The sequence below is a fragment of the Macadamia integrifolia genome, chromosome 8 (genome assembly GCF_013358625.1).
Source record: "Macadamia integrifolia cultivar HAES 741 chromosome 8, SCU_Mint_v3, whole genome shotgun sequence".
Taxonomy (NCBI): Eukaryota; Viridiplantae; Streptophyta; class Magnoliopsida; order Proteales; family Proteaceae; genus Macadamia; species Macadamia integrifolia.
This window is the reverse complement of record NC_056564.1, coordinates 19,948,135-19,973,983: the sequence shown is the minus strand read 5'-3', so window position 1 is coordinate 19,973,983 and position 25,849 is coordinate 19,948,135. Positions and strand designations below refer to the sequence as shown.

At 37.3% G+C, this 25,849-nt stretch overlaps 2 protein-coding genes across 5 annotated transcripts; both read left to right on the top strand.

Annotated features, from left to right (window-relative positions):
• The first annotated feature begins 419 nt into the window (after positions 1 to 419).
• Positions 420 to 11,799, top strand: LOC122086784 (chaperone protein ClpB4, mitochondrial-like). Its single transcript, XM_042655745.1, has 8 exons — positions 420 to 526; positions 1,406 to 1,642; positions 1,821 to 1,875; positions 8,090 to 8,240; positions 9,114 to 9,422; positions 9,657 to 9,922; positions 10,015 to 10,944; positions 11,224 to 11,799. The coding sequence occupies exons 1-8, from the start codon at positions 420 to 422 to the stop codon at positions 11,533 to 11,535; spliced, it is 2,367 nt and encodes a 788-aa protein (XP_042511679.1). The 3' UTR covers positions 11,536 to 11,799.
• Positions 11,800 to 15,038: 3,239 nt separating this feature from the next.
• Positions 15,039 to 18,275, top strand: LOC122085813 (40S ribosomal protein S12-like). 4 transcript variants are annotated; one of them, XM_042654400.1, is made up of 6 exons: positions 15,105 to 15,155; positions 15,312 to 15,358; positions 15,920 to 15,968; positions 17,090 to 17,372; positions 17,842 to 17,907; positions 18,013 to 18,275. In XM_042654400.1, exons 3-6 carry the CDS (start codon positions 15,961 to 15,963, stop codon positions 18,070 to 18,072), a joined length of 417 nt encoding a protein of 138 aa, XP_042510334.1. In that variant the 5' UTR covers positions 15,105 to 15,155; positions 15,312 to 15,358; positions 15,920 to 15,960; the 3' UTR covers positions 18,073 to 18,275. The 4 variants fall into 4 exon arrangements, with proteins under 4 accessions (XP_042510332.1, XP_042510334.1, XP_042510335.1 ...); XM_042654401.1 differs by having other exon boundaries at positions 15,118 to 15,155; positions 15,312 to 15,347; XM_042654398.1 differs by lacking the exon at positions 15,312 to 15,358 and having other exon boundaries at positions 15,039 to 15,155.
• The last annotated feature ends 7,574 nt before the right edge of the window (positions 18,276 to 25,849 follow it).

Below are 25,849 nucleotides of genomic sequence, written 5' to 3'. Positions count from 1 at the left end.
TTTGTCCTTTAACTTCTTTGGTTCCAAATCCAGCCTTGACAATAATTTAATTTCCCACTTGGTTCCTCTCCCCTAATCGACCCATTGAAACACTAGAGATTTCTGGGTAATTACAATAGTGCCATTCCACCCTAATCCTTGCTATTTCAATTGAATTACAAGTTTGCCATTACTTGAGTATTTATCCCTTGGATAGGACATTTATTTACCAAATTGCCACTACTCTTAGTCTTTGATCTCTAAGTATTTAATTGGGCCCACATCCAATCGGGTTGGTTCTCGTGGGGCCCACTGGCCCCCCATTAATCAGCCTTTGTATGATTGCCTTCAAGATAACATGGATATTAGGCAAGTTGAGATCTTCTGATACTAAATATGGAATCATCTCATGCTAAATATGGAATCATCATATGTTAAATATGGAGCTGTCAATTCAAGAACAAACAAGCCAACATAATACAGCCATAAGAGATTGCCTACTTCACACTTCTGGAATAGGTGTATTGAAGTCTATTTCCTTGCGCTGGTAGCACTCAAGTGAAAAATCCTCACAACAGTTTCCACTTTGAGGTGATACTGAGCCCTGCATTTGATAGATCTGTACTTTCTATTGGCTCAAAGCACAGGCGATCATAGTATAATTTACTCTCTAACCTCCTCACCACTTCTTTCAACCATTCGTAGTCCTCCCTCAAAGTGTTAAATCTGCAACCATACAGTTGTTGGAATAAATTATTGCAATCTTTGTATTCTTTGTCCAGAAAACGGGGATTTAACCAGACCCCAATTTACCACTTTGTAAAAGTAGCCATCGAGACTTAGAGACTAGCTGCCAATAATTCTTGGATACTTGTTACTTAAAAGGTTGACTATCCTACCAGCCAATAATTCTTGGATACTTGTCGCTTGAAGAGTCACCTTCAACCAATCATCTTCCCCAGGTTTGATCCTTGTTACATGTATATTTGGCTTCTGCTATTATGGTTACTTGCTTGATTGTTTCCTATTAAATTTCCCATACACTAGCTTGAATAAGACATACACTGGGTCCTCTAAAGTCTAGAGCTTTGTCTTTAGGTTCTCTTTTTGGCTCGATGTATTTGTGATCTTTACAGAAAAAAAATGATCTTGTTGCATGTTTTGGACTGATTTATATTTTTCTTCATTGCAATTCAATATTATTTGGAAGAATTTTTTTTCTTCCTGTTTTGGATGATTTCATTTGATCACAAGTTGGTTTCGGTTGGTCACTCTTCATCAATTTTAGCTCTCTCTCTCTCTCTCTCTCTCACACACACACACACACACACTGTGAGGGCATTCATGTATTTTTTTCCCATTTAGTTTAATTCTTTTTGCTGGACATAAAATTATGAGTATGTTAAATTGGGGCTTCTTTTGTTAGTTTATCTTGTAACATCACATGCGTTTTTAATCTCAATGTAGATCCTGAAGGAAAATACGAGGCACTGGATAAATATGGGAGTGACTTGACTGAACTTGCTAGGCGTGGTAAACTTGATCCTGTTATAGGTCGGGATGATGAAATCCGGCGCTGTATCCAGATATTATCAAGGAGAACTAAAAATAATCCTGTTATCATTGGTGAGCCTGGTGTTGGGAAAACTGCAATTGCTGAAGGGTATGCGTCTTAAAGCACTATGTACTATTGTTGTTGGGGAACTGAGCTTTATAAGCTTTACTCCATGTATCAGTACTAGGAGATTTCTTTTTGTGATTATTTCTATTTGCAAGTAGGATTTAGTTGATCTCATAAATATTGCCTTTATCTTCACATTGGAAAACATTTTCTTTTGCAGATTAGCTCAAAGAATTGTGCGAGGGGATGTTCCCGAACCTCTATTGAATCGGAAGGTTTCAATTCTTCTTTATATCTCTTCTTTTTTCCTTGTGAAATCATGGGAGATGATTCCATTTCTCTCTCTCTCTCTCTCTCTCTCTCTCTCTCTCTCTCTCTCTCTCATCCACACACACACATATTAAGTAGCCGTAATAGATAGTTCATGAATGGAACTATGGAACATGTACAAGGAAAGGAATAAAGTTTTGACTTTGCTCCTTGTTTGGTGACTTTGTTATTGATTCTAATGATTTTGATCTATATCACTGAAATTTCATATGGTTTCGGTTGATTTGTTCAAACCACGGAAATGATTTTGATTCATCAGCTGGTTGAAATCAAAATATTCATTCTGAAATTTAGACCATGACTGACAACAATGTAGCAGGAAAAATCTCCTTATATCTGGAAAAGCAAAAAAGGAGAAAGAACAAAATAAAGAAATGTACATTTTAACTTGCATAACAATCTCCAGAGTTTTCTGAGAGAATTCTATTTCTCTGCAGGGTCAATTTGGATTGTGAGAGTTCTAACATGCATTAGATATGGTAATGGTTAGTAAGCCAGATGGCATATTAGATTTGTAGAAACGCAACCTTAAAATGATGCGGAAGATAATGGAAAAACAGAACAAGCAATGCACACAGATTTACGAGGTTCGGAAAGATTGCCTATGTCCCCGGTGAGATGAGATCCTACTTCACTATCAATGGAGAATAGGGTTGCAGTGCTCGTCCCTCACACCTCTCAGTATTTCTTACATTACAGAGAAAAAAGTCCTGCCTATCGAGGTGCTGCACCAGTACTCCCTTGATTAAACTCTGACGGAATACAAGACATCGTACACCAACAATCTCCACCTTGGCTTGAATTCTGTCGAGCCTCCTGTAAAGATAACCTATAGACGTCTTCATCCCCGTACCTCATAAGAGGTACAAACCCGCACCTATTTGGTGCGTCCCTCATCTTCAACAGTGAGTAATATTAATCAAGTCCAAACAGGACTCGAACTTCTCTGTAGTAATTGGCTTGGTAAACATATCTGCAGGATTGAGATCTGTATAAATTTTTTTCAAGTGAATAATGCTCTCTGAGTCAAGCTCCCTGATCTTATGAAATCTCACATCAATATGCTTTGTCCTTATATGAAACACCTGATTCTTTGCAAGATGTAGGCACTTTGACTATCACAATGTAACACTATACCTCTTTGCTCTAACCCCAACTCACGAACCAGTCTAGCCAACCAGATTCTTTCCTTGGCAGCCTCAACTGCCGCCATGTACTTTGCCTCTGCAGTGGACAATGCAATTGTAGATTGAAGCATCGCCCTCTATGATATAGGTCCACCAGCCAATGTAAATACATACCCTGTAGTAGACTTCCTCTTGTCTAAATCACCAGCATAGTCGGAATCAACATGCCAATTCTGTAGAACTTCCCTTGCCACTGAACATAACACCTATATCTTTAGTCTTGCTTAAATATTTGAAGATCCACTTAATTGCATTTCAATGCTCCTTCTCTGGATTACTTATGTATCTATTAACACTGACTGCATGAGACAAATCCGGTCTGCTACAAACCATAGCATACATGAGACTCCCAACTGCGCTAGCATAAGGGATCTGAGACATCTGCTCCACCTCCTCATGTGTTGAAGGACATTCCCTTTCATAACTTGAAGTGGCTCCAGCACCTTTTCAATATACCTCTTTTGAGTTACCCAAAGTTTACTTGCATTTCTATCTCTAAGGATTTCCATGCCAAGGATCTTCTTAGCAGCACTAAGATCCTTCTTCTCAAATTTAGCACTCAACAAAGACTTCAAAGAGACTATGTCATGTTTGTTCTTTGCAGCAATGAACATATCACCAACATAAAGCATCAACAAAATAATGGAATTATCACTTGACACTTTATAATAAACACGACTATCAACTCACTTCTTGTGTAGCCAATCTTCATCATGTGGGAATTAAAGCGCTTATACCACTGCCTAGGAGATTGCTTAAGACCATAAAGCGATCTCTTAAGCAGACAAACATGATCTTCCTTTCCCTGCACCTTGAAACCTTCAGGCTACTGCATGTAAATCTATTCCTCCAAGTCACCATGAAGAAATGCAGTCTTCACATCAAGCTGTTCAAGTTCCATATCATACATGGCCACAAAAGTAAGTAGTACCCTGATTGTAGTGTGTTTCACCATTGGAGAGAATATTTCATTGTAGTCTATCCCCTCCTTCTGTGCATAGCCTTTGGCTACAAGTCTGGCCTTATACCTTTCACGCTCCTTCTCAGATGCTGCCTCTTTCTTACGAAAGACCCATTTACACCCAATGATTTTTCTTCCCTTGGGTTTTTTCACAATCTCTCAAGTCTTGTTCTTCAGCAGAGACTCCATTTCCTCCATCATAGTTGTCATTCATTTATCATGTTTTGCATCACTCAAAGCATCATAGTAGGAAGATGGATAACCTGTACCTACAGTGATGGCATAGGCAACCATGTCCTCAAACCCGTATCTCACAGGTGCTTTGTGAGTACGCTTCCCTTATCCTTTGCTACAGTAGACGGAACTTCTATTACTTCCTGTTGTCCTGGAAAGTCACTGGATGACTCATTTTGTCTTGTTGTTTCTGACTCACCTAACTCCACCTGCACAATAGAACCTTTTTCATTTTCACCAACTGTTTGTGAATTGCATTTTGACTTCACCATATGAGACTCATCAAACACACGTCCCTACCAACCACAACTTTCTGTGAACTTGGATCCCACAACTTGAATCTCTTTACGCATTTCTTAAAACTAAGAAAGATGCACTGCTTAGACTTTGAGTCCAACTTGGAACGCTGTTCACTTTCAACATCTGCATAGGCTGGACAACCAAATATTTTTAGAATAGAATAATCTACTGGTTTTCCTGTCCATACCTCTTCAGGAATTTTACAATCAATCGCCTTTGATGGAGACCTGTTGATGATGAAATATATCATATTCACTGCTTCTGCCCAAAATCTCTTGCTCAACCTTGCATTCATCCTCATACTTCGAGCTCTTTCTAGAAGTGTTTTGTTTATCCTTTCAGCTACACCATTTTGCTGTGGTGTCTATGGAACCGTGAAGTGATGTGTAATCCCTTCAGCTTTACACAATTCTACAAAAGGCTTGTACGTGTACTCCCCTCCATTGTCTGTTTTCAAATACTTAATTTTATTTCCTGTCTTCGTTTCTACCTCAGCCTTCCATTCCTTAAATTTAGTGAACACCTCACTTTTATGCTTCATGAAGTAGATCCAGACTTTCCTTGAGTAATCATCAACAAAGGTTACGAAGTATTCTGCCCCACCTTTAGATTTTGTTATTGAAGGACCCCATACATCGCTGTGTAAATAATCAAGCACCCTTCACTCTTATGTTTTGCAGTTTTGAAACTAACCTTGCACTGTTTCCCGAACACACAATACTTGCAGAAGTTCAGTTTACAAGTTTTCACTCCCTTCAACAGTTTCCTTTTATGAAGCTCCATCAATCCTTTCTCCCATATGCCCTAACCGCATTTGCCACAGATAGGTATTATTTGTATCAAATCTTGCATCTGTAGTCACAGATGCTCCACTTGTAACTGTGCTCCCTATGAGTCTGTATAGGTTTCCTGTTAGCTGTCCCTTCATGACAACCATAACACCCTTAATAACTTTGAGAACTCCACCTTCTGCTATGTACTTGCAGCTATTTGAGTCAAGTGCCTCCAAAGATACTAAGTTTTTCCTTAATTCTGGTACATGTCTTACATCTGCTAAAGTTCTTACTATCCCATCAAACATCTTGATTTTGATAATGCCTATCCCAATGGTCTTACATACAGCATCATTCCCTATTAGGACAGACCCACCATTATATGGTTGAATTGTATCAAACCAATCCTTATGTGGACACATGTGATATAAACATCCAGAATCTAAAATATAAGAATCAGAAGGTTGATTCTTACCTGATGATATAGAGATGACATCTCCATCATCTTCATCTGAACTGTCAGCCACGCTAGCTTCCTCAAATGCCTTATCTATACCTTTCTTCTTTAAGTCCACCTTCCTCTTCAAGCACTCTCTCTTTAGATGACCTTCCTTTTTGCAATAGTAACAAGAGACCTTTGTCTTTGCCCCTTTTGATTTCGATTGACTCTTCCTAGATCCCTTCTGATTTGATTTCCCTCTTTCCTGGTCCTTGTCACCTCTGAAAAAACCTTCTCCTTGAGATTTTGTACTACTGGCCTTCTTCCTTGTATCATTGGACATGAGGGCAGCTGCGACTTCATCCATCTCAAGGGTCTCCTTCCTGTATAAGAGAGTCGTTTCTAGGTGATCATATGATTTTGGGAGCGATGACAGCAACAGTAACATATTGTCTTCATCATCGATCTTAACCTTGAGGTTTGCAAGTTTACTTACGATCTGATTGAACATGTTAAGATGCTCTAATAGATCTGTACCTTCCTCCTTTTGTAGAGAATATAAATGCTTTTTGACGAACAACTTGTTCGTTAAGGACTTCGTCATGTAGATGCTTTCAAGTTTCGCCCATAACTGCGGTACAGATTCGATACTCACAACATATTGTAGGGCATCATCAGAAAGATTCAATCGAATAACACTTACCGCCTTTTCCTCCATCTCCCAATCTTCGTTAGTAATTTTTGCAAGTTTCTTCGACTTTCCCAACAACGTTTTCGCCAAACCCTGTAGTATCAGAAGATCCTTCATCCTTTAACACCAGAGAGTGAAATTGTTCTTCCCATTGAACCGCTCGATATCATAATTGACATTCGATCCCTTCCCTGCCATCATGATAGTAAACCCTAGAAAATGGAAACCTAGAGCTCTGATACCAATTTGTAGAAACGCAACCCTAAAACGATGTAGAAGATAATAGAAAAATAGAACAAGTAATGCACACAGATTTACGAGGTTCGGCAAGATTGCCTACGTCCCTGGTGAGATGAGATCCTGCTTCACTATCAATGGAGAATAGGGTTACAGCGTTCGTCCCTCACACCTCTCAGTATTGCTTGTATTATAGAGAAAGAAACCCTCGCTATAAAAATATAGCGAAAAAATCCTAATCCGAAAAGTACACAATTGCCCTCAAATAAAAAATTTGAGTGGAGTGTTGCGCCCCCTACACCCCCTGCTATGCAAGGAGCCTCCTGCCCCTCTTGCAACCCCACGGCCTGCTAACCGGCTAGCGGGACCGCTGTTCTGCCTGTCAAGGTGCTGCACTAGTACTCCCTAGATTAAATTGTGACAGAATACAAGACATCGTACACCAACAAGATTCCCACTTAAGCCACTAAATTTCATATCTCAAAAGAAATCAGATCCCATCACTTTAGATGGAGATCCCAATTCCTATTTCTTTGTACAGTGAGATGGAGCTTAAATTCTCACAATCATCTGTTAAATCCAATTATCACATGATTTGCTTTGTTTCCCCGTTGTTTGGATTTTTGGGATCTAAAACTGAACCTATATTCCTTTCAAATGTCATTACAGAATTTGAGCGTCATATGGTCTTGTATGATTATTTATTTTGCTCCTTGCAGATATAGCAATAAATTGTGACTGGGAGGATCTCTGTACAAGTTGCCCTATAAATCTGCATTAGCCTCTTATTTATGTTGTATTTAAGAGTTCCCTATCATGTTTCGGATTTCCTTTCTCTCATTTACTTCCTTTTATTTCATTACAACCTTCCAACTTTTCTTACCTTTAAGTAGAATTCAAATAATTACATATGGAGACAACCTTTGTGTGTATCTTGTCTGTAATGAATTCACATAATTGCATATGGAGACAACCCTTGTGTATGTTGTCTGTACTTTTGTCCCTTGGATAGTTGGGTGTTTTATGGATGAGTTGTTCCTGAATAAATATCAGGTGAAGGTAAAACTGCGATTATCTGCTTCATATCATGTTAGGATATATTGGGACATTGCAGTGTAAGATATTTTGTAATAGCTGGATCAGTTCATGATGAAAATATTGAGGAAGTGATGAAGGAGATTGAAACTGGAAGACTTGAGATAATTGTTAATGCTTGTGAATCTACAGCTTTTGGTTAGCCCATATGCTTGATATTCTAGGATGCAGAGCATTTCTGTTTTTGTTGTCATTGTCTTTATTCAATTATGTGTTTATTTATTTGGTCTGGTCTTGTGCAGTTGATCTCTCTGGATATGGGTTCATTAGTTGCTGGTGCTAAATTCCGTGGAGATTTTGAGGAAAGGCTGAAGGCTGTCTTGAAGGAAGTCACTGCTTCAAATGGGCAGATTATTTTGTTTATTGATGAGATCCACACCGTTGTTGGCGCTGGTGAGTGTTTTGCCTTGGTTCTTCCCATTGAAGCTTTTTATCAAATACATCTTAGTGCAGAGGAGAAAACACCACTTTTGTTGTTTCTAATTAAGTTAAATATATTTGGCCAGTTTATTTTGCAAACAATTCTACTTGTCTAATTATGCCTTTTTTTCACATGGGCCCCACTCTAGGCCCTGAAAGTTTCCTGTTTTTGTTGTTTAAGCTCATCTTTAATTGGAAAAGAGGCCAAAGGGGTTCTCATGCTGGTAGGAAGAAAGTTTTGAGTACTCCAGATATCAACAAGTTTTGCTTTGAAGAGATTTCTGGGTAATCTTAATTTTATTCAAATTGAACCAAGTCAACCAACTTTACGTTAACGGTACCTGTATGGACCGTCCCTGGTCTCTTATTTAGTGAGTTTTTTCTGCATTGCTCTCCAATTCTTCTTTATTTTTTGCTCCTGTGCTGAAACTCTCTCTCTCTCTCTCTATATATATATGTATATGTATATTCTTTTTTAGCTCTTCATTTCTTCCTGGTGCAATTAGAAGTTGTGAAGAAAAAATTCATCTCTGCATTTGCTATGTTCAAGGAAAGGTGAATGTTGAAATCTGTAGGCAAAAACTACAAGTTCATCTCATCCTGACAGAGCATCCAGAAGCTCAACGGCAAGGGGAATAAAGAAAGAATAAAGAAAAAGAAAAAAAATCAAAGCTCCTTAAAATAATTTGCTTCCCATTTTAAATGCATTATCTATCTGTACTTGCCATTCTAAATGTGTTGTCTATCTGTAGGCTCTAACTAACCTATATATTTGTGGTTCTTGACTTTTCTCTTCCGCCAACAGTTTTCTGATCAAGGTGACATTCTTGTTGGGAATAAATGTAGGGGCCACGGGTGGTGCAATGGATGCTGGAAATTTGTTGAAACCAATGCTTGGACGAGGTGAGCTCCGCTGTATTGGAGCAACCACGTTAAATGAATATAGGAAATACATCGAGAAGGATCCTGCTCTTGAGCGTAGATTCCAGCAGGTGTTCTGTGGTCAGCCATCTGTTGAAGACACAATTTCCATTCTTCGTGGGTTGCGTGAACGCTATGAGCTGCATCATGGTGTTAAAATATCAGACAGTGCCCTTGTTTCAGCTGCAGTTCTTGCGGACCGATACATTACAGAGCGCTTTTTGCCTGACAAAGGTATAAAATGCTGAGAGCTTACAATTGGATTGTTTCAATCATTTTTATTCTGTTTTGACCAATGCAATAGACAAGGTTCACTTCTGAATGAATGTTTAACCATTAAATGATGGGCTACCTTTTGGGTGGCTCATAGACTCCATAAGGGTGCAATAGGAGAAAAGCATCTCCTGTTTTAACTCTGATACGCTTGGCATGAAGATAGAATGACAAACTAATAGGTTCTGCCTGCAGCCATTGATCTTGTTGATGAAGCAGCAGCAAAGCTGAAAATGGAGATCACATCTAAGCCCACTGAGTTGGATGAGATTGATAGAACAGTGCTGAAGTTAGAAATGGAAAAACTGTCACTTAAAAATGACACTGATAAAGCGTCTAAAGAACGACTGAGCAAGCTGGAAAATGATCTAGATTCACTCAAACAGAAACAGAAAGAATTCACGGAACAATGGGATCATGAGAAGGCTCTCATGACACGAATTCGATCAGTTAAAGAGGAGGTAGGGCTTCAACAAATTGGCACACATCCTAGCTTGGGGAAATTATAATTTGCAATACCTTTTTCTAATGTCTGTTGAATTATTTTCTATAGATTGATAGAGTCAACCTAGAGATGGAAGCTGCTGAGCGTGAGTATGATTTGAATCGTGCTGCTGAGCTCAAGTATGGGACATTGATATCTCTTCAACGGCAGCTGGAGGAAGCTGAGAAAAACCTCTCTAATTTTCAGAAGTCTGGCAAGTCACTGCTCCGAGAGGAGGTTACTGACCTTGATATTGCTGAAATTGTAAGCAAGTGGACTGGTATACCACTGTCAAACTTGCAACAGTCCGAGAAAGACAAATTAGTTTTGCTAGAGCAAGTTCTCCACAAGAGGGTTATTGGTCAAGATATTGCTGTAAAATCAGTTGCAGATGCAATCCGCCGTTCAAGGGCAGGGCTGTCAGACCCAAACCGACCGATAGCAAGCTTCATGTTCATGGGCCCCACTGGTGTTGGTAAGACGGAGCTTGCGAAAGCTCTTGCAGGTTATTTATTCAACACAGAGAATGCAATTGTTAGGATCGACATGAGTGAGTATATGGAAAAGCATGCAGTTTCACGCCTGGTTGGTGCTCCACCTGGTTATGTTGGTTATGAAGAAGGTGGGCAGCTGACTGAAGTGGTTCGCCGAAGACCATATTCTGTAGTCTTGTTTGATGAGATTGAAAAGGCACATCATGATGTGTTCAACATTCTATTACAGCTGTTGGATGATGGAAGGATTACTGATTCACAAGGACGAACAATTAGTTTTACAAATTGTGTTGTTATAATGACATCAAACATTGGGTCCCACTATATCCTTGAAACTCTTCGCAACACGCAGGATACCAAGGATGCAGTGTATGATATGATGAAAAGACAGGTTGTGGAGTTGGCAAGACAAACTTTTCGCCCAGAGTTCATGAATCGTATTGATGAGTATATAGTTTTCCAACCTCTGGACTCCAAAGAAATTAGTAGGATTGTGGAGATACAGGTAATTATTGATTGAACGTGAGCATTGTCTTTTCATCCTTTTTACTTTATTTATTTATTTAATTAAAGCTTATCATACATTACAGTCTCCTTGTTTAGTTATTTAAGCACATCTTTGCTATCATTTCTTGCAGCTACAGAGTTTTGCAGTTGTCAGATTTTTAGATGTTGAGACTTTTTTTCACTGGAGATTTTGAATATGTAATTTCTTTGTTGATATTTGTACTCGAAAAATTTTGAATCTATGCTTACTATTATTGGAAATATATGTTCCTTGCAGCTGAACCGTTTGAAAGACAGGCTTAAACAAAAGAAGATTGATCTTCATTATACAAAGGAAGCTGTTCAGCTATTGGGCACGTTGGGCTTCGACCCGAACTTTGGAGCAAGGCCTGTCAAGAGAGTTATACAGCAGATGGTTGAAAATGAAATTGCCTTGGGTGTCTTAAGAGGAGATTTCAAGGATGAGGACTCGATCGTTGTTGATGCTGATACATCTCCATCAGCTAAGGACTTTCTTCCCCAAAGCAGACTGGTCATCAAGAAACTAAAAAATGGTTCTTTTGTGGATGCCATGGTGGCCAATGATTGATACTGCATTTTCTGACCTGTAATTTCTAGTAGTAGATTTGGTGAATCCTCATTTACAGCTTCCGGAATGAATTGTAAAAATATGGGAGAGCCTATAGTTACTGAGAGACTGCCCTTCTTCTTTTTTTTTTTTTTTCCTTTTTTAAATAATTCTTTTTGATGAAAGTTGAGGAAGCATGTAAATGAGTCTGATCTTTTGCTTTGAACAGAGTAAATCTCTTTCATGGCTATTTGAAGATCTTCTCAAAAGTGTTTCATATGGATATCCTTGTGGATGCTGATCATAACTCTCTGCTTATCATAACTCTCTCAGTTGAGGAGACTATTTCTCATTGGAGGAGGCAGACAGTAGTATCATTATAGTCATTGAATTGGTATGAGGCTGTTAGCTACATAATTATTTGGGGAAACGAATGCTTCCTGGTTGTGCAGGCTATGTCTAAACATAGAGGGCGGTAAAATGATGTTCTAATCCCTGTGAAAAAAAAAAAAAAAAAAAAAATCCACCCCTCGTTGATGTCCATCTACGCTCCATACTTGTGTGGCGAGGGAGCATTGTTTTCCCCTATGCTACGTTTGGTTGCAAAGGGAATTTAAGGATAGGGAAGTGGAATTTTCTAACTTAAAAAGAAAGTTTTGTACCCATTATCTCACGTGCCTATATCACTAACATCAAATCATTTCATATATTATTAAAATTCATTTTACTTTGCATTCAAACACTTTTGTCATAAAATGTAAAATAAAAATTACATGTAAAATGTATCATTACTGATGCGGTTAAAATTGATCGGGTGATTTTCCTTGCAACACTTGGTACTCCACACTAGACTTGCATAGAAGAGCAGACAAAGGAGAGTTGGGCTGACCCTCCGATGCCTAAGTCAGATTTTTTTTACAATAGTTACTTAAGAGAGTTTATTATGAAAATGATCGATCCCCAACTTGAGGAGGTTTACCTTGATATTTATAGGCAGTGAATGAAGAAAGGCAGTTGAGAAGAGTTCAATTTTGGCAAGTAGTTCATTCTTGGTAGGTTAACTCTTGGAAGAGTTCCATTAGGTAATTGTTACCTTATTTGTTAGGATATCTCCTAGCGATAAGATTTACTAAGTTGGCGATAAGATCTTCTGAGTTGGCAATGAGTGATCCTTGGGATTGTTCCCGCAATCGTTGGAATTGGATTAGACTCATTGGGAGGTGATCCAAGGGGTCGGCTCGGCCAAGGGATGACTCGAGGGAGTGGCATTTTTACCCTCATCAATTACTAAAAAAAAAAAGTAAATAGTTTATATAATCACATGGGATAATAATTATAAATATATATTTTTTAAGTTAAAAAATATCACTTCATTTCCCTTTAAGTTTCTGTTCCAACCAAATAACCCTAGTTATTTACACCATATATTATAGGCTTTGTTTGAAGCAAAGACACATAAAACAGGCCAACCCATGCTACTATGCTTTGATTAAATTGGGCTCAAGCTAGGCAACCCAAGATTGGGATTTCTAAGAGTTGGGCATCACCTAGATTGCATAGGGCCCATTTCATAACGTTTTTTCCTTTTCTGTTTCAAGAAACGACAGAAACATAAATTTTCATTTTTTGGAACAGAAACAAAAGTTTTGGTGTTTGATAAACCTTTGTTTCTAGTAGAAATTTTTTTTTTCCTTCCTCGAGAAGACTTGCCAAAAAGTTGGTTGAGGTAAGATCGTCAGTTGATCTGGCCAACTGATTTCTAATGCACAATACAAAACCAAAAAATAATTAAACAAAATTAAACCAGACTCATAAACTTCGTGCGCATGGAAATCCATAGTAGCAGAGAAGTACTTGTGCAAAGAAAGAAAAATCATTCCAAATAAAAAAAAACAGAGAAATAGTAACATAGGTGAGGGTAATCAATAATGGTTAAAATCACTTACCTACAGGTGTTCCTCTTACTAATCTTCGAGATACGACTTCAATTCACTCCGATCTGTAGAAGTCGAAAGACAGCAGCAAAAATGGCTCAAAAAACCCTACCTACAGATATCCACAGATTTCTACAAAATTAGAATAGAAAAATGCAGACTCAGAACCTTCACTAACCAAAATCATAAACCTGCAACAAGAATCTAGGGTTTCTGTCGAAATCGAAAGAAGATTTTTCCTACCAAATAGAGAAGAGATCGCTGGCTTAACATGAAGCGATGTTAGGGTTCTTGAACTTTTCCTTAGTGCGCCAAATTTCATGATGGAAGCTCGATTGACCTCACCTCTCTTGTATAGTTCCCTGTTCTTCCTTTATAACTCACTTGTGGTACGATTTCCAGCTCCCTGCGACGAATCTTGGCAAATGAGAAGACATGACGGAGGTTCACGGGTGCTCTAGTCATCTTCACGAGGGTGAAAATCAGTGGAATCGCTGCTCTGGGAGGTGCAGCTTTGTGGAGTGGTACGATGGAGGAAGTTGTGTTCACAACAGACGGAATGGGGCACCGTGGGTTGTCGAAGGAAAATGTTGGGTTTTGGGGATAAAATGGCCCTCATTTTTGTTTCAAGAAACGGAAAAATGAGTTCCTCCTGTTTCTTGAACCATAAATCAATATAAATTCTTATTTATGTTTCAAAAAATGACAAACGGAACAGGTTTATCAAACGCTTTTTATTCTATTTCTGTCGTTTATTGACACAAACGGTAGATACGCATTTCTGAAAACGTTATCAGAGGGGATGCCTATGTCAACCCAAGCTTCATATTTTTCTATAAAGGGTAGTAATGACATCATATGTGAGTTAGCTCACCCAAAGAGTTATTAATATGCACACAAAATTAACAAAATTTAATTACAAAAATACCTTAAAATACTTTTTTCTGCTGGTGAAACATATTTTTCCACTTTTTTTTTTTTTAATGGAAGAAAAATACTATTTTAGCTTTTTTTTAATGGAAGAAAAAGACTATTTTAGCTGAATAAAATACGTTCAACATCCACTTTAACAGTACCAGCTAACTTATCTTAGTATAAATTGTAGTATAATTACCTTGTGTGACTTGGTATATAGCAATTTAGAAAATTAGATAAAAATATAAAATTAACCAAAATCTTTTGGAGTCTAAATTAAATATTATGGATATTAAGTTAAATAAATTAGATGAGGAAATTTATATGTTAAGAATATAGTAAACCTAAATAGCGAAACCTTGCTTCTTTTTCCAGGGGTGGTTAAGTAACACACAAACCTTACAAGGGTTAGTGATTTCATCAACCTCATCAATAATTAGTAATATGTTTGGACGTCAAGAAAAAAAACATAATAAAACAAAAATCACCACGGCATGATTATTGATTATGCGTCTATTTTCTCCTCAAATTCATTTTTTTCCCCTTTTACTGGCATCCAAACATGGCCTTGCTAGATAATTGAATTCTGAACTGGACGGGCTTAAATTCTGGTCCATTAGTCGAAGGACGGTCCACTTGCTAATGGGCCTGATGGTTCGTTACATCGTGCCCAACGCGAAAAAAAAAAGAAAGAAGCTCTTTTTAGGGTTTCTTGATATAAGAATACATCCAGTGATGGTTTCTCTTCGCCACGAGATCAAACAAAGAACAGGCGCTACCTCGTCACTCTAGGTAAGCCATCGATCGATCGTCTTCTTCTTTTTTTCTCTCAAAGGTTCTGCTCGAGGTATCAGTTCCCTACTCTTCAGTCTAATATTTACAGTTATTTTCATTCAATTTTTCTTAAAACGTTTTAGTGTTTGATTATGCCCTTCAACCGCTTTGTAGATTTTGGATTTCGATCGACAGTCTCTTCTACTTGTGGTCAGCCATTAGTAATAGTTCTTGTTCTCTGTTTCTTTTTTGTTTTTGATTTTAGGATGAAAACGGTATTGGAAGTGAAAATTTGTTAAATTGTTTAAAATGCAGATCTATCCTGTAAGAAAATCTATTAATGATGAAAACTGTAATGTGATTCCTTCGTGTACTACAGGGCCAATTAGATTTGGGTCAAGGGTTGATCGTATGTTCAATGAGGTTGTGATGAGGACACTGCATAAAGAAACCTCTTTGACCTCTCTTTTGGTATTATGATCCCTATACATTTTTGTGAGATTGACCTATGTGTAGGAATGTCGTTTAATCATATTTAATTGGACCGTTAAGATAGCTTAATAGTTTGAACGATAGAAGTCTACATTTTTTGCTGCAAGAAGTTTAGTTGATGCAATTTCAGTAGTTTATTGAAGGAATTCATAAAATGTTGCAAGTTTGACATTTCAACATATCTATACAATATTTATGAAGCCTTTTTTTTTTCCTGGGCAAATGGTGCTTTGAATTTTTTGTTTCTGGTTGGTTTGCATTATTTGATCTGATACATTCTTTTCTTTTAGGCACAGGAAGGATATCTTAGATCTGAATTTCAACTGCGAAAATGTCAGGGTATGTGAATGCTTCTTGTTCATTGTTTGTATCTATTGCTGATTATTATGTTTTGCATTATAATGTGTCATTTGTTTTCCATTGGTGAACAGAAGTGCTTCCTAAAAAAAGAGAATCTTCCATTCCAGAACTTTAATTGTTAAAACTATCATTTCTGATTGTTTTCCAATTGAATGTCACAAAATTTTTTTGTTCTGATACATTGTGCCTTCAATCTTCCTTACAAGGATGGAGAATTTCTGGTTGTAGAAAAATCTTCATATGCTTGAAAAGGATACTGTAGAACGTATGTTGTAGAAAGTAGGTATGGGAATTGTGGAATGTATCCATATCATATGTATACATATTCTCATTCTAGTCAACTTTTCTTGTTGGGTGTCATTTTGGTGAGTCTTCAGAAATGTACTAAGCAGTATGGGAATTGTGGAATGTATCCATATCATTTGTATACATATTCTCATTCTAGTCAACTTTCTTGTTGGGTGTCATTTTGGTGAGTCTTCATAAATGTACTAAGCAATATCTACTAAATATGGTCATGGAATTTCCATAATAACTGAGGAGTACTCTCATGAGAATTGCAAATAAGGAAAATGCCCAAAATGCTTTGATGTCCTATCATTTTTTAGACCCTTAGATAGGGGGATCTCCCTCTGGTCAAACTGACCATTGGATGTAAAGCATACCTTCTTTGCTTAGCCATGTGTCAAGTTTCGGGTTCCATCTTTGTTCTGTGGTCCACCATGTTAGGACTTATAGAGAGTGGTTTGGAACTTACCAGACTGATATATGATGATGTAGACTATATGACCATGAAATTTGATTACCAATGTAGTTGCCATGTGGCAGATACGTGAACCATTAAGGTAAGATTGCCTTGAAGGGTCAATCAGGAAACATTTGCCCTGCCAGATAAATTAGTTATCTTGTAGATAGGCAAGAAATTTGTTTGCATTTGAAGTTCTTTAAGTATAAGAATAACTGATCACTTTTTCTATTCTTTTTTCTCCTGTTTTTCTCCTCTGCCTTTGACTTAAGTTTTGTAACTATAATGAAATAAGGCTAGTTATCATTGCGAAAAGCATTGTTTTTTATGTACTTTATCCATTTTACATCTTCAGTGAAGTGGTTGAAGTCGAAAAGCCCGCTCCTGCTCTTGGTGAGCCCATGGATATCATGACAGCTTTACAACTTGTCTTAAAGAAATCACTGGCCCACAGTGGACTCGCTCGAGGGCTCCATGAAGGTGCTAAGGTTATTGAGAAGCATGCTGCACAGCTCTGTGTAGTGGCAGAAGACTGCAACCAGCCAGATTATGTTAAACTGGTCAGAGCACTTTGTGCAGACCACAATGTGAGCTTGATATCAGTACCGAGTGCTAAGACTCTTGGCGAATGGGCTGGGGTAAGTACAATCCAGTTCCCATATTTACATCAGCTATCAGTTACTTCTCCTTTCCTTTATGAGAGGGAGTTTCTCTACAATCAAAACTGTGGTGCACCATTGTTTGTTCCTGTTTGACTTTCTTGTTGGTAGGACATTAGTGAGGTAAGTTGACCTTTGTAGAACTGGGAAATAGTCCTGGTGAGTTGGGAGATTTGCTATTTGGGTTGGCACTAGGGATTGAGGTATTGGTATTGCGGATGGTGTACTGTATCAGCACCGATCGGTCAGTTTACCCTGGTTGGGACACATTAGAGAGGGGTGTTTGATCCTGTTTGTGGATTGCATGTGCTAATAGCAGTACTTATATATATATATATATATATATATGTTGCCATTTATGCATACACCAATGGTTCATTACTTTCATGATAACTTTATATTCAAGGCACTAATGGGTTTCTTCTTTGGCCTTTTTCTTCTTCTATAGTTGTGTAAAATTGATCCAGAGGGCAAGGCAAGAAAGGTGGTGGGTTGTTCCTGCGTTGTTGTGAAGGTAAGAACACATGCAATAAAGTTAATGTTCACCCATTTTTGATATAGAATTCAGTTGATGGGTTTGTCATTTTTCTACTGTTTCCTTGTTTTTACTGTTTTCCAGGACTATGGGGAAGAGTCGGAGGGTCTTAACATTGTGCAGGAGTATGTGAAGTCACACTGAGTTAAAATAGTAAGAAACTCCATTATAGGAGGTTTTTGACCTGAGAATCAACCAGTAGGTTTCTTTCCTTTTCAATTTACCCCCTCTATTGTTTCAAGGAGTGCATAATCAGAAAGTTTTGAACTTTTAATTTTTGCTGTATGTGAGAGAATGGAGAAAATATGGTTCACTTCAAATGTTTTAAAGTGGTATAGGTTTGCATACAAAATTGAGTCAATGATGTTTGTACTGCTTAAATAAAAGAAAAAAGGGGGGGGGAGGGGGGTTGGGGGTTGGGTGTGTCACATTTATTAACTAAAGTAGGTGTAAATGGCTGCAAGAGAAAATGGAAGTGTCCTAATACGTGAGCACTCTGACATGGAAAACACCCGAGGAAAATAATTCTATCCTTGTACCATAGCTGAATGTATTCGAGCGACCATGCTTTAGTGTCCCCATGCCCAAACTTTTCACTCTCTATTTGATCTGGGATTTCTTATCAAATCTTAATTTTTGAGCAGGGGACTACTGTGACACGAGGGAAAAAGATTCCAGCATGTCGTCACCTGAAATAAGACCATAAGTCCTTGTGTTTTTTGCCACATGGGAGTTGATCTGGAAATTTAAGAAATATGTGGGTTTGCCACATGTCAATTTCTGATTGAGATTCAATGTTTGCTCTCACATCTAGGCATGAGCTCGTGGAAATGTCCATCTATCTATCCCATTGTAGACCCTTGTTATTCCCTGAATTTTTCATTACTTTGTTTTGCCACCTGGTAAAATTGGATTAGATTAGCAGGTGAGCGAAATATCTTTAGCTCAACTTGAACTGCCACATTATTGGTGGTTTTGTGGATGCTCCCCTGACATGGATCAGATTCCTCTGGTTATTATATCATTCTGGATCAATCCTTTCTTTGTACCATCACTGCTTTCTATCCCCAGGTCTGTTATTTTTTTATTTGAACCTCACTTGTGTTGTGGCAAGTAAGAGGGGTTTATCCAGTCTCTTACCTAATAATTACCCTCTCATTCACCCCGTCAATTACTGCGCTTTGGCCCGTTAATTGGGGGCTAAATTTCCTGGTCATGTGCTGTTATCGTGGTGATAGTTTTTAGTCCAGTGATTGTCGCAGTAGGAAGCATTTAAATGTGGTGGACCACAAGGTTTAATCGTGAGTGGAAGCCTAGATTTGATGGATGATGAGGTTTAATCGAGGATCCATTAAGCTCTGAAAAGTAGCATGTTTACCTGACCTGGCAATAAATTAAATAACCATTACATGTGATGTCTGTGTAGTTTGTAATGGGAATTTAGGCTGTGGTTGGTAGCCAGAAGAGAAGAGAAGAAATGAAATAAAAAGAAAAGAGAAGAAACGAAAAGAATGGAGTAGAAATAAAATAATAAGAAAATAGAAAAAGTATGTGTGTTTGGTTACCATTAGAAGAGAGGAAAAGAAAAGAAAAGAAAAGAAAATTTTTTGTATTTTCTCATGTTCTCTTGTGTTTTTTGTAAGAATATTTTTTTAGCAAAAGTAAATTTCACCATTCTCAAGTTAAATTTTGAAATTAAAAAAAAAAAAATCTTAAACAAAAGGAGAATTTCTTAAATAAAGAAAAAAGTACAAATTTTATACTTTTTTCTTTTCTTTTTTTTCTTTTCTTCTCTTCTCTTCTCTTGGCTACCAAACACAGCCTTAAGCCTATGTTTGGGAGCCAAGAAAAGTAAAGAAATGAAATGAAATGGTGAGAAAATAAAAAAAGTATGTATGTTTGTTTACCATGAGAAGGGAAGAGAAGAGAAAAGAAAAGAAGATAAAAGTTTTAATATTTTTCCATGTTTTCTTGTGTTTTTGGCAAGATTTTTTTTTTTAAAATTTAAAAACTGAATCTTCTATTGGATGAGGACATGCCAAGCACAAAGAGAAAATTTTAAATCAAGAAATTTTCTTTTCTTTTCTTTTTTTCTCTTAGTTACCAAACACAGCCTAAGGCATGAGCCTTGTGGGAACTTGCAGCTTTGTTGGCTGGAAGGGGGATAAAGTGGGAGGTAGTGAAATCAATCACATAAAAATGGAAAATGTCCAAGTATTTCATAGGGTGATGGTTCCTTGAAAGGCAGCACAAGGGTCAATGGGAGCCACACAAAAGCAGCATCAATGGGGTAAAGATTTTGCTTTTCATGTGGGGCGTGGCAATCTTTTTCTCCTACCAGGGTGCACGGACCATGCTGCTTTTGAATCTCCCTTTTTTCCTTGTTGAATTGATTTGGAAAATCAAGGTTGTATTTTGTATTCTTTCTCATGATAGATTTTGGATCTAAAACACATTTTGAAATCCAATTCTTCTCTGTTTTCTTGCTTCGAAATGTGTTGTTAGACCCAATCTATTTCAAATTGCATACACCATTTACAGCCAAGATAGACCTACCGAATCTTTCCAAATTAATCAGAAGAATTTTGTGCTTGCAAAATCCATTATCAATGCTGCTTAGATTGGTGTCAGCTGAGGCCGATTCTGAGACAGATTCGGTATCTTAAGGGGGTGTTTGGTTCGGTAAATCAAATGATGTATATATTAGATATGAATGTCAATCTTTTGATAGACATTCTTCTGAATTATATTTCTTTCTGAAAAATCGTTTGGTTGCCTTGAGGTAGGGGTGTCAATCGGTCGGTTCGGATCGGTTTTGGTCCGGGTTGAGTCGGTTTCGGTGTGGGAAAGCTGAAACCGAAATCGAACCAATAAGAAAATTCCGGTTTCGGTTTGGTTTTGGTTTCAGTGCGGTTTGGTTTCAGTTTGTCTTCGGTTTCTTAAATCGATTTGTAACCGGGTTGGTTTTGGTTTTTGGTCCAGTTTGGATTCGAATTTCCATACAAATGTATACAAAACTATGCAAATTTTGATTTTTTTTAATGAATTTTGGAGTGTTTCGGTTTCTTACCGATTTGGTTTCAGTTTTGGTCTGGGTTTTGAGCCGATTTCGGTTTGGTTTCGGGTTCATGTGGTTTCCAGTGCGGTTCGGTTTGGTTTTGGGGTTGCAATACTCCAAACCAAACCGAACCAATAAGGCTTCGGTTCGATTCGGTCCTTGTTGTTATCGGTTTGGTACGACCGGTTTTACCGATTAGGTTTAGGAATTGACACCCCTACCTTGAGGCTAGTACATGTTTCTCGCGGGTTGAGATATTGGCTTCCGTAGAGAACTTCTTTCCACTTTCTCCTTTTATATTAGGTGGTAAAAAGGTTGCTCAAATCTGAGTTTAAGTGTTGAGGTAAACTCAGATTTGGAACACATCCTTTGTAATATGGTCATTCATGGGAAGTAGGGTGTTCACTTATGAGGGTCAATCTAGTAGAACCAAACAGCTCAAAAAATTAAGAATTATCATTCTAAAGAATGTCATCCCAAAGATTTACCGAACCAAACACCCCCTAAACCATGCTAAGGAGACGAGGGATTTCTTGTGCAAGTCTTGTTGGCCTTCCTATTGACAGTGAAATGCTGGATCAGCCATATAAATCACAAACCTTCTGGTTTGAGAGCTTGAAATGAGGGAAGAACTATAGGAGTTACAGAGAAGGCTACTCTACACATGATCAAGGTCCCGTGAACATTTACATGATTATTTATTTTTGGGTTTCTTTTTATAAAATTATCCACCCAAAGTTTATTAACAAAAATACCAAAATCAGATTTATGTTTATAAAATTACCTATCCAAAGTTTTAGTCAATACCCAAAATCAAGTTTGGGTTTACAAAACTACCCAGTCAATGTTTCAATTAAAAAAAATACTCAAAATCAGGTTAGAGGATAAACCTACCCACTTATTGTTTTAGTTAACAAAAATACCTAATTGTATGTGGAAGATGAAGGAAAATCACTAGTGGGTAGGTATGAAAACTCGAACTTGATTTTAGGTATTTTTATTAATTGAAACTTTGAGTGGGTAGTTTTGTAAGCTCATATCTGGTTTTGGATAATTTTGTGGATAGTTTTGTAATGAGAAACCCAAAAGTGAATAATCATATAATATTTTTTTTTCTATTTTTTAAGACAGTTTTCAGTGGCTGAATGATGAGATGGTCCAAATGTGACACCTATCACTGCTACCTCTCTCCCCACTTAGTGGTGGTCGTGGGAAAACTTTTATTATTATTATTATTTTATAAGGTCACTATTTCTTGCAAAAGACCTCATAGTGCTAAATATTTGGATTCATTTCCTAGGTCTCTCTCTCTCTCTCTCTCTCTCTCTCTCTCTCTCTCTCTCTCGCACGGATCAGTACAAACCTAATTTTGTTTTGGATTAGAGAACAAGTTAGCTAGCACCAGTAGACAAAGTGCAGTTTCATGGTAGGTTGGCTAGTGGGTTAAGAACCAAGAAGCACCACCCTACATAGGAACCCACCAAGCTCACAACCCAGTAAATAGAGGCATAGGCACCGACCCAAGTGAGCTACAAGCTCAAGCTTTGTCCATTTTTATAAAATCCTGACCACTAAGTCTTCACCATTAATGTTAATTATGCCTAGAGGGTTGCTTCATTTTGATTATCTAAGCTTCAAAAAAAGAACAATACCAAAACTTACAGCAGTTGAGAACCTAAGTAATAGATCAGATACTATTGTATATGTAGCAATGAATAGAAGGAATCCTCCAAAACCATCTTAATTTTTCTAAACAAACCAATTGGGCATTGCTTGAAGTGGGGAACTCCCATTGATTAATCAATGAGAGCTAAGTGAGGTTTAGTTATTCGTAATATTTTTCTTGCACTTTACCACCAAATTTCAGGGTACTTATTTTCGTCCGGGTTTTGCTAACATCACAAAAAGGACTTGTGCGAGTCTAGTAATAAAATCATCTTGTTAGGAACCATTGAACTTCTTCTCTCTCGTCTACGATACCTAAGATCATTAAGAAACTAGTGTTATCCCCTCCCATCCTACTACTTATAATCTGGACCAAGACTTAGGTTTGATCCCATTGATTACATGAGGCAGTTCTAGAATTGACATATTTGGTATCGATACCAGCAACGATTCAGACCTATCCCAAATACTAAGAACAGAACCTGATTGACACCCTGGTACTGATATTGATACTGATACGGATCAACTGATACAATACCATATTACCTAAAACCATTGTTGCCTTTTATCAGCATCTTTTGTGCTTCATCCGGCAATATCATTGGTGTAATGGTCTCTGCTTTACACTTCAACATCCAGTGGCTCTCCTACTACATTAAAAATCATTAATGGTGTATCACTCTCATTTAGGTTTACACCAGTACTGTACAGCTAATGAGTAGTAATTGCATAGAATATATGATGTTGATCTGCAACCGTTGGATTGGTTTTCTAAGCTCATGCTTTACGGAGAGGGTATTTTTGGACCACTAAAGCTGTATTGATAAATTGGACTAGGTATATTTATTGGACATGCTATCTATCACTAACTGGAAAACCCAAATAGACCAATGGAGACCACTCATATGGTTTATGCATAGTGAACCACTAGGTCTGTCTAGCAGTTAGGTTTAGGCCATGACCAACTTGCCATGTGGTCGACATTAATGTATCCATGTGATGTATAAGAAGACCCTATACCTAGCTATTTCCTTAGTTAAACTTCAACCGAAAAACAGAAAAAACTAATCCATGTAGAATTGAATTAGTGTATTAGAAAAAAATAAAAATAAAAAGATTAGTGTATTTTTGTGGGCAAAGTTTTCTATCCATGAGAAGTCCCTGCGCCACAAACATAAGGGTGTGCAATAACTATCATGCTTGGTGTCCTATTTGAGGGTGTGTGCCCCTGTGTGTTGGTGCATGGGTCTCTCATGGACAGACAATACTTACAACCATTGTTGTAATAGAGAAAAGATTTTCTAAGCTGTGAAGGTAAGATTGTTGGAATTATGGGCTTGATTAATTATTCAGATTGATTAAATAGGCTAGAATCAAATTACATAACTAGTTCAACCCACTATTCAGTTTAGAGATATGCTGGAGTAATCCATTGTGGTTTTAGATTTTGGGACAAGACAGTATTATATACTAGGTTTTTTGTCCCTGTAGCCGTCATTCACTCTTCTCCACTTTGCCGCAAAACAAGACGGTCTAAGGGGCGGTAGAAGATCCATAACCAAGAAAAGAGATTCAAGGAATTACATCGTTTTTGTCTTCAACAAACTAGGTGTAAGGTACACATCGATTCTCCTTGTTTTGGTTTGATATCGTGTTCTTGTTTCTCTGTGTGGCTTCCTCCATTAGGGTTTTGGGTTCGAACCCGAGAGTCTATTCTAACAGAGATATTTTAGCATCTCTGTTCTCTCTTCCTTCTCTTTACATGGAACAACATGGTTACTCTTACTAGTATGATATTGTTTTATTGTATCTCATTTGCGTGTTCCCCTATATCATTTGCTCAGAGAACCCTCTTCATTTTCTTACGTGATTATGTTGTCTTGAGGGTTAAATCCATTATAGGTTTCTTATGATTACCAGTTGCCAAACTTTCATGAGATCAGTTCAATGGTTAATATTTAACCACATCTCCGTCATATTCTTTCTTTGAAGTCCCAATCACTCACACTCCATTTATTTTCATAATATCAGCTCAATGGTTAGTATATAGCGACGTCCACTTCACATTCCATTAGTGCTTTTCATAAGATTAGCTCAATGGTTGAGACTCATGTTATACTCAAAAACCCTCCAAAAATAATGAGGATTGGATTTAGATGTTGTTGGTTAGGGACCTCTCTTCACTCCTCAATCATAATGCCTATAAATTATAATCATAATTTTGTGCTCCACAGATGCTCACATTTCAGTATCACAAGATTAGTTCAAGTGTCATTGTAATTTTCCGAGTTTGAGTGAACGATTGATAGAATAACAAAAGAAGAAAGAAAAGAAATCTTGACTTGCGATATATTTCAGAAAAGATCGAGTTTTTCTACATCTATGGTGAATGAAAATTTATTCATCTTGAGTGATTAATGCCGTTTGAGGAGGGTGGGGAAGGGGAGAAAGGGATTTCCAAAAAAGAATGTACTACACAATTACTGATCTATAGTGATATGGAATAATAGAACTAATTTTCTTCTAGATTCTTGATTGGGCCATGCATGGGCGTAAAAGCTTTGGTCATTTATACATTATATGCTTCATTAATTCAACTGGTGGTAATGCTCAAATATTTCTTGAACCTATCAATTCTCCATTGACTTTTTTTATCATGTCAATTAAGGGTTGATGTTTTTCAAATTAAAACCTTATTATCTAGTTATCCACAGAATTTAAATTACATCCAATTTACCACGTGGTAGATACAATGTTGGCCTAAAGTTTTTCCTAGACTTGCGAGACCACGCATCACACTTTCCAATTTAAAAAAAATAAGGGGAGTGCTGAGCGAGGACTGCTTCCACTGCAATCACTCACACAGAGTGTTACCTACATTGTACAAGGGTGATCATAGCTGGATCATCCATGCAAACTCATATGCAAATAACATTATACTTCAAGAATTTTAAATTAAATTTTAATAATCATTATTAAATCTCACTATGAACTCATAAAAATTTAGGAGTTTATTCCACATTTTCAAGAGAAATTTGATTGCTTATTTATTATAATTAGAACAAGAGATAATGCTAGTAAATTATAGCATATCTAATTGACTCCAGTTGATTATATATAAGTCGTATCTTTTTAGATAGGTTTTATTCTTGAGTATATTAATCTAAAGTTATCTAAAACTCAATCAGGTGTGAAATT

Excerpts from the sequence above, each read along its gene's own strand:
- LOC122086784 (XM_042655745.1), top strand. The coding sequence starts at position 420 with ATGGAGCTGTCAATTCAAGAACAAACAAGCCAACATAATACAGCCATA. Across the intron at positions 1,876-8,089 it reads AACCTCTATTGAATCGGAAG|TTGATCTCTCTGGATATGGG; the intron begins GTTTCAATTCTT and ends GGTCTTGTGCAG. Across the intron at positions 8,241-9,113 it reads CCACACCGTTGTTGGCGCTG|GGGCCACGGGTGGTGCAATG; the intron begins GTGAGTGTTTTG and ends GAATAAATGTAG.
- LOC122085813 (XM_042654398.1), top strand. Across the intron at positions 17,373-17,841 it reads CTCTTGGCGAATGGGCTGGG|TTGTGTAAAATTGATCCAGA; the intron begins GTAAGTACAATC and ends CTTCTTCTATAG. Across the intron at positions 17,908-18,012 it reads GTTCCTGCGTTGTTGTGAAG|GACTATGGGGAAGAGTCGGA; the intron begins GTAAGAACACAT and ends ACTGTTTTCCAG.